Source organism: Aulostomus chinensis, chromosome 4, assembly GCF_037954235.1.
Source record: "Aulostomus chinensis isolate RoL2024-O1b breed Wild chromosome 4, RoL_Achi_v1.0, whole genome shotgun sequence".
Taxonomy (NCBI): Eukaryota; Metazoa; Chordata; class Actinopteri; order Syngnathiformes; family Aulostomidae; genus Aulostomus; species Aulostomus chinensis.
In genome coordinates, this window is record NC_141323.1 from 1633285 (window position 1) to 1647527 (window position 14243).

At 42.8% G+C, this 14243-nt stretch overlaps 1 protein-coding gene across 2 annotated transcripts; it reads left to right on the forward strand.

Annotated features, from left to right (window-relative positions):
* Window positions 1–1188: 1188 nt before the first annotated feature.
* On the forward strand, window positions 1189–13511 carry LOC147262260 (uncharacterized). 2 transcript variants are annotated; one of them, XM_086200983.1, is made up of 8 exons: window positions 1189–1473; window positions 1654–2714; window positions 7815–8017; window positions 8145–8237; window positions 8371–8466; window positions 9093–9203; window positions 10870–10993; window positions 11961–13511. In XM_086200983.1, exons 2-8 carry the CDS (start codon window positions 2675–2677, stop codon window positions 13451–13453), a joined length of 2160 nt encoding a protein of 719 aa, XP_086057109.1. In that variant the 5' UTR covers window positions 1189–1473; window positions 1654–2674; the 3' UTR covers window positions 13454–13511. The 2 variants fall into 2 exon arrangements, with proteins under 2 accessions (XP_086057109.1, XP_086057110.1); XM_086200984.1 differs by lacking the exons at window positions 1189–1473; window positions 1654–2714 and having other exon boundaries at window positions 7961–8017; window positions 9093–9237.
* Window positions 13512–14243: the final 732 nt, after the last annotated feature.

Sequence of the window (14243 nt, forward strand, 5' to 3'; positions counted from 1 at the left end):
GATGAGTGTTGGGAGTACGGGGGGGGGGGGGGGGGGGGACACAGGGAGCACTTTGGGAGGATAGGGAATGTACTGGCTAGGGAGCTAGGAGTAGGGCACATTAGGGTGAGTCAAGCGGTGGTGTACCCAGAGATGGCACCGTGGAGGATGGAGTGGCCAGAGGTGGACTGGTGTTTGTTGGAGTTGAGGAGGAAGGGGGGTGGGGGGGGGGGACTTGGTTAGGGCTCACAACAGGTGTATGAGAAGGGTGTATGGTGGATGGGAGAAGGTTTATACTGATGGATCAAGGGCGGAGTCTGGGGAGACAGGATTTGGGGTGGCATTACCGGGGAGAGGGATAGGGCTTAGAAGGCGCACGACAGATGGGCTGGGGGTTTACACAGTGGAGATGGTAGCGGTGCTGGTGGCACTGAGGTGGGTGGAGTGTACACAAGTGGGGAGGGTGGTGGTCTGCTCAGATTCAGCAGCAGTCCTAACTAGCATCAGGTCATGTCACACGTGTAGTCGTCAGGATATTTTGCACCAGGTTCTTCAGGCAGTCACGATGATAGTTAAGCGGGGGGGGGTCAGGTTAGGTTTTTATGGGTACCAGCACATGTGGGGGTGGAGGGGAACGAGAAGGCAGATGAGTTGGCAAAGGGGGCGTTGGTGAAGAGGACGGTGGAGATGAATGTGAGGGTGAGTAGGGCTGAGGTGAAGGTGATTGTGAGGGAGAGGGGGATTGGACATGTGTCAGGGAAGGTGGGACAAAGAGAAGAAGGGTAGGCACTTTTATAGGGTTCAGAGGAGTGTGCAGGCTAGAGGGTGTTGGGGTGGAGGTGGGCAGAGGAGGGAGGAAGTAGTTAAGGTGAGGCTGAGGCTGGGACATTGTGGGCTGAACGGGACTTTGAAGGTGTTAGGGAAGCACGACACAGGGCTGTGTGAGGGCTGTGGTGAGGAAGAGACAGTAGAGCACGTACTCCTGAGGTGTGGCAGGTATGAGGTGGAGAGGAGGGTGATGAGGGACAGGTGGAGGAACATGGGGAAGGGTGAGATCAGTCTGGAGGGAGTTCTGAGGATGGAGGATAGGGAGAGTGTTAGGGTTCTTTTAGAGTATTTGAGGGATACAGGATTGTATTATAGGATTTAGGTTTAGGGATTATGTTTAGGATTTAGAGGTAGGATTTAGGTGTAGAAGTAGGGAAAGTAGGGAAAGATGGTGTTCCGCGATGGGACAGAGGAAGGTGGTAATGCTCCATCTGGTGGGTTGCCAACCGCCGTAAAAACCAAAGAAGAAGAAGAAGAAAGACGAAGCAGTAGCTGAGGCTAAAATGGGACCAACCGCTACACAGCAAGAGGAAGAAATTAAAATGATGAAATCTAAAAGAGAACCAGTTTCTTTACCGAAACACTCCTACTGGTTTGACCTGTGGGTGTTCGTTGTCTTTGACATCGCGTTTTTATTCGTCATGTATTTCCTTGTCCCCTAAAAAGGTACGCAACTGAAAGTTTCATGTTTGGACAGGCGACGACATTTGCTTAGCTAATGGGGCTTGTACTGAACTGAATTACATCCCTCAAAGTGTTGTGTTCGTTAGCCATACATTCGATTTTATTCAGGACTTTGCACTGGGATATATTCAGTCTGAAATTAGGTTGTTGTTGGTGTTTTAGGTTTGTTTGCTGGACTTTGGTGACTGAAGACATGGAGTGCTGGTATTTCCCTTTCCCGTCCTGCTCTGCTGTCAAGAATGCTAACCTGTTCCAGCTTGGACTGAATTTAACACCATTTTATTGGACATCACACACACACCAGGCTTCTTGACTTCAGCCACTGAGAATGTAAATGTTACTTCCATGGCGTCCTTTTTTCATATTAGACATTCGAACCACAGGGATTGTTCCAGTGACTTGCTACTGCGGGTGTTCTGTGTTAACAAATGGATTCAGGTCACTGAAATGGTGGATAAAATATTGTGTTAAACAGTCAAGGATTATATCAGGACTCTTAGAATGTACCTATTTGAAAATGTTCTATTTTTTATATTTTAAATGTTACCTTGATGAGCAGATCTGCTGTCTGTTTTTGAGAAACTTGTCATTGAAGATAAGAAGCCTTTGACTAGTTTGTGCACCCAAATTTGCCTTCTAACCTGATTAACAAACAAGCTCTGGGATGAAGAGATCTGTCTTACATCTGAACATGTGTGTTTGTCATATTTAAGCCATCTGATGGTCTAATATCGGGCAACTAAAAACACTTGAGCCATAAGAATTTATTGTGTAAGGTTTTTCTGTGTGGAGTCTGATGTTATCACACTTTTTCATTTTGAAATATTGCACAGTATAAAAATGCTAAAGTGTTTTGAACACCTGCTAAGTGAATACTATTTGTTTTTATTTGTACATTTTGTTTCACAGTCTTCATTAACAGCTTATCAAATAATTTATACAAAACTAGTTGTATCAGTCTTATTTTAATTTTAGTTTTTCACAGCAGAAAGTATCCAAGCAATGTCTCGATTGCAATAAAACCTCGTTAAATTTTTTTGTTTGCAATTTTTTTTGGGGGGGGGGGGGTAATTTCTACTTTTATTTTGAAATTAATTTCACATTTCCGCTTAAACGGAAGCAACTCCTATTCCTGTGTGATGCGAGATTGCGGTAGTCAATCAATTTAAACTCAAATATCGTGATGATGACGACTGTCAAACCCCATCAAGTAGAGAACTCAGGTCAGTTTTATTGAGGTGGTTAATAATTTTTGTTCTTGTTACACAGATATCTGCGTAATCTTGGTTTCCTGCTGAGAGCTTTGATTAGAAGTTAGCTAGCTAGGCTAACGTTTACCAGTAAGCTTAAAGTTTTCTATTTGGTTGGGGGGCCAAATTTGTCTGCATCGGCGAGATAGAGCAATAAATTGTCAGGATAATGATATTATGCTTATTTTGTTTGACAAAACTTAGCCTCTAACTTTAGAAGGTGGATTGAAATGTACCGTCTTGGCGACAGAAATGAATTTGCTACAGTGGTCAACAACCAGAAAAATGCAATTGCTCAGGATAGACTAGTATTTTCATATTGCATACAGGTTATTAAAGAGGCCAAATTATTATCGTGCTTGCAGTTAAGTAGCTGTCAACTATCTGCTACCTGTTGTGTCATTTGCGTGCTATTTTACTACTTTTTCCCCAAAGTACAAACTGTTTTCAAAAAATGCCTTCAATCTTCTTTTTCTTTTATGTTTGTTTACTGTTATTGCTATGTTGGTGTTGTATTAGAATTTTATTTGATTCATCAGGTACTGTCAAAAGCCAATAAATGATCTCCCTCCTCAAACTATCCGATAAAAAGAGAAAGGAGCTCAACTTTCTGATACAAACCTTAACCAAAACAAATTAAAAAAATATTTTGATGATATTTCAGTGTACTTCTAAAAAAAAAAAAAAAAAAAAACAACTTTCACCTAAAACTATTAAGTCATGTCGGAATATTTCATACTTAATTTGTTATGGTAGTGGTCAATGTAATTTGTACAATTAAAATTGGAATAACTGCAGTTTCTTTTTCTTCATACTTGAAGAAGAATGTTTTGTTTTGCTTTAAGAAAGCATTTTTCCCTCACTGACATGACTCCTCACAAACTTTTTTTATATATAACAAACAGAAGTATAGGAACGGAAGTTTAGAAATGTGGAAATTACTTGTTAATACAGTATACATAATGCTATTTTTTTTCTTGTCTCTTTATAATTGTTACTTTATGGTGTTGTTAAAGTTACAGCCAGACTGGACCCTTTTTTTTATGTCCAGAGCCTATAAACTCATGTAAGCAATCAAGAGAGACAGTGAAGGCTTCGTTTTTCACATCGCATTACAAGCTGCTTATATACGGCAATAAAAACTTGATTTAGTACATGAAAATGATTCCGCGGTGTACATTAAAATGCGTCAGATTTTGAGTAAAACCAGCTCGGTGACTAGAACATCTGGAGTCAACTTGGTTACTGTATTCATTAACATACATTTATTTGTGCCTGGTAAATGGACTGCATTTTTTTTTTTTCTAGGGCTTCACAGCTATGCCTGTCACTCACACACATACACATATACACAAATACTAAACGTCATGAGAAGTTATTAATTTCCTGCTCGAGGGCACTTTGACATGGTCTCTTGGGTAAGCGGGAATTGAACTAGTGACCCTAAAAATTAACTGTGCCCTCTACCTTCTGAGGTGAGTAAGTCATAAATCTTTTATTTTACTGGTACCTGTACTTTGACACCAAATCTTGAATGATTCTTTTTTTTCGAAAAAATATATCAAATTGTGATTATTAGGGCCTGAGCCAGTCCCTGGCGAAGACCCTATTATGTTTCGAAGTCACACTCGCCACTTCAAAAGTAAATTTGACCCCCTAAACATGCATGAAAACTCACCAAATTTGGTAAGCACATCAGGTGCGGCGAAAAATTCGATAATTAAAAAAAAAAGAGGCGCTCTACTCAATAGCGCCACCTACATACACAAAAATCCACGCCACAGACTGTAGGAATGTCCTACAGACATGGGACGAACACCATTGAACTCGTCTCATCAAGACGGATAAATCATACACTCACACCCCTGACCTAACTGTAACAGGATGTCCACAATTTGGACACGAATGTCTAATTTTGGACAATTTTGCGCCCCGAACAAAATCTATCTCCTCCTGAACCGTAAATGCCAGGGCTTCCAAACTTTCACACATTACTCTCCCAACTGTGCTCTTCAAAAATCTTTAAAGGCTAATATACTACGCGCTCGGTTTGGATTTTATGAGCCGTCAAAGTGGGGGAGACACTTTTTGCCTTACAATGGAAGTCTATGGGGAGAGCGTGTCCTCTCAGGGTACATACTCTCAAACAAATGCTTCTCACATCTACACCATACATTCCACAGCTTTTAAAAACACACCACTGTATTCCTGACAAAAATCCCTACAAAAATATGGTATTTTGTGTGACTTTTGACCAACGTATGACGACTTATTCAGCTTTTACACACTATATTTCTCTGAATCCTCCACTCTCTCCACTCCAGCACAGATCAGACACAGTGCAGCGGGGGAGGGGTTCTTAAAGGGCCAGCTGGCAGCTCTGCTCTCAGCTCTGCTCTCAGCTCTGACAGAGATGGCAGAGAGCGAGCAGAGAAGGGAGGGGCTCTTAAAGGGCCGGCTCTCAGCTCTGCACTCACACTGTGCAGCACACTGAGGCTCGTATCTCCTAAACTACAAGGCCTAGGGATTTGCCGATTACACCGTTGGATTGGGGCCGGCGATCCGGCCGCGGTTAGGCGGGGGCTCAGGCCCTAACAACGCTGCTTGCAGCTTTAATTAGGGCCTGAGCCAGAAGGTACTTCTGGCGAAGACCCTATTATGTTTGCTCGGCAGAGCAACACATTAGCAGCACTAAAAACACTAAAAACACACACTAAACAGTGTCCCAGGCCCCCCCAACACCCATGAGGCAACTGGGCCAGACGGCCCGGAGCCAGTTTTCACATACACACCCATTCAAAACCTGGTATTATACTGTTCTTGCTCTCAATGAGTGCGCGCTATATGCGCATAATGCGCATAACGCGCATAATCTAATTTGACCCCCTGAACATGCATGAAATTCGCTGAAATTTGGCACAATCGTTCGGTATGTCTCAACATTCACTAATCAAAAACAAAAACACCACTAAAGTCTATAGCGCCACCTAGGGAGCCACACAAAAAAAAGATAATTTTTTTTAATTTCGCGCGCTATAACTCCTCACACAAAACTCCCACAGACATGGGACCAACACCGTTGGACTCGTCTCATCAAGACGAACAATTCTTACACTCTGACCCCTCACCTATCTCCAACAGAATGTCCACAAATTGGACAAAACTGTCAAAATCAGGACTTTTTTTACTCCCCGAACAAAATCTATCTCCTCCTAAACCGTAAATGCCAGGGCTTCCAAACTTTCACACATTACTCTCCCAACTGTGCTGATTAAAAGTTCAGTAAGAATAATATACTACGCGCTCGGTTTGGATTTTATAAGCTCTCAAAGTGGGGGAGACACGTTTCACGCTTACAATGGAAGTCTATGGGGGGAGCGTGTCCTCTCAGGGTACATACTCTCAAACAAATGCTTCTCACGTCTATACCATACATCGCACAGCTTTTAAAAACATATCACTGTATTCCTGACAAAAATCCCTACAAAAATATGGTATTTTGTGTTACTTTTGACCAACGTAGGCCGAGTTATTCAGCTTTTACACACTACATTTCTTTTAATCCTCCACTCTCTCCACTCTAGCACAGATCAAAGAAAGTGCAGCGGGGGAGGGGTTCTTAATGAGCCAGCTGGCAGCTCTGCTCTCAGCTCTGCTCTCAGCTCTGACAGAGATGGCAGAGATTTGTTTACTGTAGTCATGGAAACCAGAATTGGAGCTTCTCTGCCCTCATGTACATACTCTCAAACAAACACTTGTCGCTTCTAAATTAAAACACTCACACATTCAAAAAGCACACCATTGAATTCCTGAGAAAAAACTCTACGCACTGATGTCTTTACATTCCACTTTTGACCCATATATGCAGAGTTATGACTGTGTTTCACAGTTAAACTGCCAAATCCTCCTCTGCTCTCCACTCTGACACAGACAGCAGAGAGCGAGCAGAGAAGGGAGGGGCTCTTAAAGGGCCGGCTCTCAGCTCTGCAGTCACACTGTGCAGCGAACTGAGGCTCGTATCTCCTAAACTACAAGGCCTAGGGATTTGCCGATTACACCGTTGGATTGGGGCCGGTGTCAAGGACGCGGCCGTAGGCCGCGCGGGGGCTCAGGCCCTAACAACGCTGCTTGCAGCTTTAATTTTGACTGATATTGTAATTGCAATATTAAAGGGAATGATTGTTTTTACATCGTGATTCTCATTTTCATTGAAAAATCCATTCAATTCATAATGGTGGGATTTTGCAGGGGCCGGTATCAAACAAAAAAATGTTTTCAGCATGACAATATTTAACTGAAAATTATCTTTTTCCCTCACAGTTAGCCTAACAAAAATTGCACTGTCCAGCAATTTCAAAATTGTTATTGGCCGACTTGTGATTTCAGTTAGATTTTGATAAACAGCAAAGCCTCGTTCGATACCGATCGAAAACACATTTTAAGAAAATAGCATTACACGTGACCACTTATCTTTGACTTTCGATCTCATCTCATAGGCATTTTCACACACTCAACACAGTTTCATGCCACAAAAAGATGTATTAACATGTTTTGAATTCATTCTTGTTGCAGCTTTTTAGTTTGAGGCTCAGCATGTTAGCATTTGTCTTCACCAAGTAGTTTTACAATATAAAAAATAATCCCAACCTTCAGCTTTACTCGTCAAAAAAATTGAAATTTGGTGTTGAAACACAGGGCTAATTTCCATACTCTATGGAGTTGAAGCAATATGGCCTTTGCTAATAAAGTATTGAAATTTGATGGGTAGTCCTTGAGGGGATGTAAGTACAAGAAACTTAACCTTCAATTAACAACAACTATTATATTTATTCATTTTTCCAAAGACTATCAAAATGTTCCAGACGTGTCAGAGTTAACCAACAAGAGCAGAATAGGACTTTTCTTGTCCGGTGGATCTGTGGAGCATTACCAGTCACTGCATCGTCAGCAATGCTGAAGAAAAGAGAGAATAGTTTTGTAACGTGTGTGTGTGTGTGTGTGTGTGTGTGTGTGTGTGTGTGAAGCAGACAGGAAGTAGTCATGACCCTCCCCACTTGGTGTCTGTTTGCACAGATATATTCCTGCCGTTGTCATCATTGAGGCTGCTAATACCTCCTCTACGTCTGCTCTCTGCTGCGATGTGGCAAGTTGCCCAGAGGAGAGATGTTGTTGATTATGAAAAACTGGATGAGTTTGTGACGTTGGTGACGGCAACAGTTCCAGACCTGCTGGATGCAAAGCAGCGAGGGAAGCTGCTGCTTCGACTGAGAGCCAAAGTGAGTGTGTTGTTTGTCAGAGTTGCCCCTCATATATACATTAATGTGCCTTTGAAGAGCAAAGTCCACAACGCACAGTCACATTTCAAAGCATCACATGCTCTGTTTACCAAGTATGTCTCTTCAGATGATTCTTGAGCTGTGCAGAAATGAAGACACAGTCAATGGTTCATGTATACAGCCGCATCTAGAACGAATCCGGCCTCCAGGATACACAGGGGTATGTGAGTTTGTTTTAGATCTTGCCTCATTTCAATTCATAAATAATGGTACAAACATCCATTACGCACATACAGCACAGTAGCCCTCAGAGGGAACATTCATACACTATAACAATGATAATTTTCTTCCAGAGTGGAGATGCAGAGGTGGATGCGGAGGAGGCAATTTTCCTGGAGCTTGTTCAAACACTCCTTAAAGACCCGGCAGAGAAGGAACATTTTTACCAGGTATGCCATCTCCATATGTGCCCAACAAGCGGGTCAGATTGTGAAAGTGATGCTTCACCCAAAGAGTGCCTTTCAAATGGCGCCTGACTGATAAATCGGCATCAGCCTCAAAAATGTGGTACTGGTTGTGCCCTACTTACAGATTACTCACAACCAGGGGTCTTGGACTCTCAAGAGACATTTCCCCCCCTGCTTTACTCTTTTTTTTGACTCGAGAATGCAGAACTAGCCAGTTAGTAAATTCAACTTGAAGCTGAAAAGGTAATTCATGACTAACAACAGCAAGACACAAACTATAACCTTTCAAGTTCCGCGCTCATTCACAGTCGTTCCTAAAGGCATTAGAGTTTGTTTTCAGCTCAAATCAAAGTGCTTGTACATTACTGAGTATACAACTGGATAAAGAAGACTGGGTTATACAGGACGATGCACTTGAGAGTTTGTAAACCAATGTTTTGCAGTAATGCAGAAGGGAAAAATGCTTTCATGAGCTCTAGACCTCTATTTTAGTAAATGCAAAAAGGGCACTTTTTGGGTGAAATATTGCTTTAATAATCATTGTAACTGTTTTTGTGTAATCACATACTTTCAAAGTCAGATTTTATACGGAATTCTCTTGTACCCAGGAGGTTTTTCCAACCGAATATGGCCTCAGCTATGATACAGACATGCAGCTTCTGGTGTGGGAGCTGCTCTCCAAACTGGAGAAACTCTTGCCGGTCCCTGACCTGGGCCAGGTACGAGAGGAGGGCAACCACTACTGAATATAGGGTATTGCATACCGACATGGAATGAACGAATTAAATCTTTAGGTTAAAAACATGTTTTAAAAAGGTTGAAAACAAATGAACGGGTTGAAAAAAATATACAACTAAAAAAAAAAAGGATTTAATTAAGTATAAATAAGGGAGCAGGGGGAAAAGGCTTATTGATTCTTATCTGTCAACTCATAATAACATATATAATTAAAGCTGCAAGCAGCGTTGTTAGGGCCTGAGCCCCCGCGCGGCCTACGGCCGCGTCCTTGACACCGGCCCCAATCCAACGGTGTAATCGGCAAATCCCTAGGCCTTGTAGTTGAGGAGATACGAGCCTCAGTGCGCTGCACAGTGTGACTGCAGAGCTGAGAGCCGGCCCTTTAAGAGCCCCTCCCTTCTCTGCTCGCTCTCTGCCATCTCTGTCAGAGCTGAGAGCAGAGCTGAGAGCAGAGCTGCCAGCTGGCCCTTTAAGAACCCCTCCCCCGCTGCACTGTGTCTGATCTGTGCTGGAGTGGAGAGAGTGGAGGATTCAGAGAAATGTAGTGTGTAAAAGCTGAATAAGTCGGCATACGTTGGTCAAAAGTCACACAAAATACCATATTTTTGTAGGGATTTTTGTCAGGAATACAGTGGTGTGTTTTTAAAAGCTGTGGAATGTATGGTGTAGATGTGAGAAGCATTTGTTTGAGAGTATGTACCCTGAGAGGACACGCTCTCCCCATAGACTTCCATTGTAAGGCAAAAAGTGTCTCCCCCACTTTGACGGCTCATAAAATCCAAACCGAGCGCGTAGTATATTAACCTTGAACAACTTTTAATCAGCACAGTTGGGAGAGTAATGTGTGAAAGTTTGGAAGCCCTGGCATTTACGCTTTAGGAGGAGATAGATTTTGTTCGGGGCGCAAAATTGTCCAAAATTAGACATTCGTGTCCAAATTGTGGACATCCTGTTACAGTTAGGTCAGGGGTGTGAGTGTATGATTTATCCGTCTTGATGAGACGAGTTCAATGGTGTTTGTCCCATGTCTGTAGGACATTCCTACAGTCTGTGGCGTGGTTTTTTGTGTATGTAGGTGGCGCTATTGAGTAGAGCGCCTCTTTTTTTTTTAATTATCGAATTTTTTGCCGCACCCGATGTGCTTACCAAATTTGGTGAGTTTTCATGCATGTTTAGGGGGTCAAATTTACTTTTGAAGTGGCGAGTGTGACTTCGAAACATAATAGGGTCTTCGCCAGGGACTGGCTCAGGCCCTAATTATACAAATTTTAAATACCCAGATTAGTCGGTTAGTAAGGTAACTGCAGGTTCAACCCAATGTCACACTGGGGATTCACTTTTCAGCAGCATATATCACCAGTGCAAGTGCAGATTTAAGCTCAAGATAAGATAAGCAACATAAACACTATTGAGGAACAATTCATTTCTTTTGTAAAATGACCTAACATTTCCGTGAAGAACCAAGGAATTTTGGTGTGACAGATATTTCCAAAAGATTTCAAGTGTAGAAGAAAGGGTTATAATGTAAATAAAGTTAATATTTTGAAAAGTTTGCTTCATTCTGTTTTTTGGCAAGCAGGCCAGACGCAGCAACAGTTCAACTTGGATGTCCTTCACGTTGAAAGCTTTGCTTCTGTTGCTTAACAGACGGTGTCATGGCTGAGCTCCGCCCCATCCGTGCTAAAGGACTCCTTGCAAGCGCTCTCCAGTCCCAACGACCTGAGGTCCCTCCTGCAGCACCACAAATCCCTTGAGCACCTCGGAACTCAAGGTGAACACGATGTATTGGTCAGGTTAAATCGTTGATGCTGCTAAACACAAGCTCCACAAAAGGACCAAACCGGTGCAGGCTCTTGAACCAGAGCTGCCCAAGATTTTCTGAACTCTGATGACGTGTCTAAATTAAGCTTTTGGCAAATTGCATCCTGGACCTGGCTGGAAAGAACAGCTGATCAAATAGCACAGTATATCTGTTTATTTGACAAACAACTTTGAAATCATGATATTGTGATGAGTGTGTCAGTGTAGGAATCTCTGTGTTGGCTTGTGTAGTGACTAACTTGTAGGTGAGGTAATATTCAAATTCACTTCAGTTGATTCGGGATGCGGGAGGGGACAGAAACCCTCAGACCAGATGTTACATCATATTTAGTATCCATATCAGATCTTGGCTCTTCTTAAAACATTACCTTGAAACTAATGTGAGTTTTCAAACTGGCAAAGCCAGATGGGAGTGCCAGGTACCATTAGGATTGCAAAGATGTAGGAAGTTTCTGGTAAATTTTCAGAAATTTTACTTTTTTTTTTTTAATCCAAAAGGAAATTTTCCATGAACATTATGGAAAATATATGGGAATTAACAGGTATAAACTTGACATTTTACTATAACTGACACAAACTGTATTAAATCATGAACTATGCTTTCCTCCAACACATGCACAGATTATTAACATTTTGCATGCTTACTGCAAAACACAATGTTGATATTTATGTTTTTATATGACGAAGTAAAAACATCTTGTATTGATAACCCCTTAATATGCGGTTTACACCCATTAACTCCAAATGACTTCCGTTAATACCTGTGGAAAGTTTTCATCTATGAATATTCCCTTAATTTTTAACCCTCAGTGCTATTGCATATGTATTAATTATTAGGAGGGGGGCTAAATTTAAGGGGGGAAAAAGGGAGTTACTCGTTGTAGCCATCACTCATCATTTTGCACTGGTTTTTGTAGGTTCAACTTTTGAGATGTCCACTCAGGTCTTCGCCTGCTCCGAGTGTCCATTCTACCATGTGCAGGAGTCCTACCTGCTACAGCACATTGAACACAGTCACCCAGAGCAGCACAGCAAACTCCAGAGGGCTGCTGACACATCTACAACCCCCAAGAAGAAGCTCCAACATCTTGACTTCCCAAAGCCTTTTCCCATACATGACAGGCCAGACCCTCACATGTGCCAAGAATGTGGCAAAACCTTCACGCGTGCCTCTGATGTAACTCGACACCAGCGGACTCACACGGGCGAGCGGCCATATACCTGCAAGGAATGTAAAAAGAGCTTCAAGAACTCCTGGGATCTGACAAGACATCAGCGCATTCACACTGGAGAGCGACCCTTCCTCTGCTCCCAGTGTGGCAAACGTTTCACTCAGATGGGATTGCTCAAGCTGCATTTTGAGCGAACTGTGTGCGGCCAGACTGGCAACCCCCCCCTTGACATAACCACAGAGGTGGTGGTGGCGGCAGCAGCAGAAGACTCATCAGAGAAAGGAGGCGGCCAGTACAAATGCCAGAAATGTGACGAGAGCTTCAATAGCATCCTGGAGCGGCTGAAGCACAGGCAGAGACATGTGGTGAGGCGACAGTACAAATGCTCCCTGTGTGAGAAGATCTACAGCCGGGCGTCAGACCTCAAGAGACACCAGATGAAACACACAGGTGAGCGGCCATTCTCCTGTGAGTGTGGGAAAGCCTTCACGCATGTTTGGCTCCTGAATAAGCACCAGCAGATCCACACCAGGGAGCGTCTGTACCCATGCACAGAGTGTGGAAAGAGCTTCACGCAGCTCCAGATCCTTAACAGACACCTGCTGACTCACAGTGGCCAGAGACCTTACCAGTGCTCTTACTGTGAGAAGAGCTTCACGCAGATGGCAAGCCTTACACGCCATGAAAGGATCCACACAGGTGAGAGGCCGTTCTCTTGCAACACTTGCAATAAGACTTTCCTCACACATGGTGAGCTGGTGAGGCACCAGCGCAGCCACAGCAACTTCCGGCCATTCATGTGCCCTCAGTGCCCGAAGAGCTTTAAAACCAAGCGTGCGCAGAGTGAACACCTCAACACCCACACAGGGGAGCGCCCGTTTGCCTGTACTCATTGTGGAAAGAGGTTTGCCAAGTCAACATCGCTCGTCCGGCATAACTTGACTCACACAGGGGAACGGCCTCACCAGTGCTCTCAGTGTGGTAAGACTTTCCTCACCTCTGGCGAACTCCTTCTCCACAAACGGATACACACAGGAGAAAGGCCGTACCCCTGCTCCCACTGTGACAGGAGGTTCAGATGCTCCTCTGACCTCAGTTTGCACATCCGAACACACACCGGCGAGAAGCCACACAGCTGCCTGTTGTGTAAAAAGAGCTTCTCTACGTCCACAAGACTCAAGAGACACTTGCAAACCCATATGGAGAAGGGCATACTTGTCGAGTCATTAACTATTTAAGCTGCTTGATCTGATGATCATTGTTCACTCATCAATAATAAATATTGTCTTTACTAAACTTCATGGTTTCTTTTTTCTTTTTTTATACATAGGTATGCAAGTGGAATTCTTCTAGTACAGCAGGATGAGACAGTACCTGTTAAATATTATCAGGTTAAAAGGCTATATTCAATTTTTCAAGTTTCATCACTCTGGGCTGAAGGAAATTGCAGGGTATGTTATGTTTCACTATTTTCAGATTTTTTTGGCCTGAATGTCAAGTCACTCTGAAAACTTAAGAAAGATAGCACAAGGATTCATCTGGCAGTTCTTGGCTTCTCAGTGAAAATTACAGTCATATAATCTAAATGTCTATGGAGTTTCTTTTTAGTCACTATTTTTTGGTGAGAGATGACAGCACTACCTAAACAAGTTTGATTTTGATGGTGCCTCAACAAAAATACAGGAATTAAATTTTAGCTTATCACTGAATATTCTGCTGAAACTCCTTCTGTGCTTATATTTAAACAAACAGTACAACAGATCTGAGTAGAACAGGGGAAATTACTCTGACAATGAAGCCTGTCAGGTGACCACTGATAGAATTTGGGGTCACAGTACAGATAATGTAAGGGTGGATTGATTAAATTAAGAAACAAACAACTGAACTGAGTGAAAAAGCAGGGTTGGTAATATACTCAATCCTGGCATACTGTCTCTAGTTCTGTCCATTTAGATGTTGTACTTGATTCATTCCTTTTCTATAATTAAAACAGGATCATTTATTACTCTGGACCTGGGGTCTGCTATA

Coding starts and splice junctions, on each gene's coding strand:
- LOC147262260 (XM_086200983.1), top strand. CDS start 2,675: ATGATGACGACTGTCAAACCCCATCAAGTAGAGAACTCAG. Junction 8,238..8,370: donor GGCCTCCAGGATACACAGGG/GTATGTGAGTTT, acceptor ATTTTCTTCCAG/AGTGGAGATGCAGAGGTGGA. Junction 10,994..11,960: donor TGAGCACCTCGGAACTCAAG/GTGAACACGATG, acceptor TGGTTTTTGTAG/GTTCAACTTTTGAGATGTCC.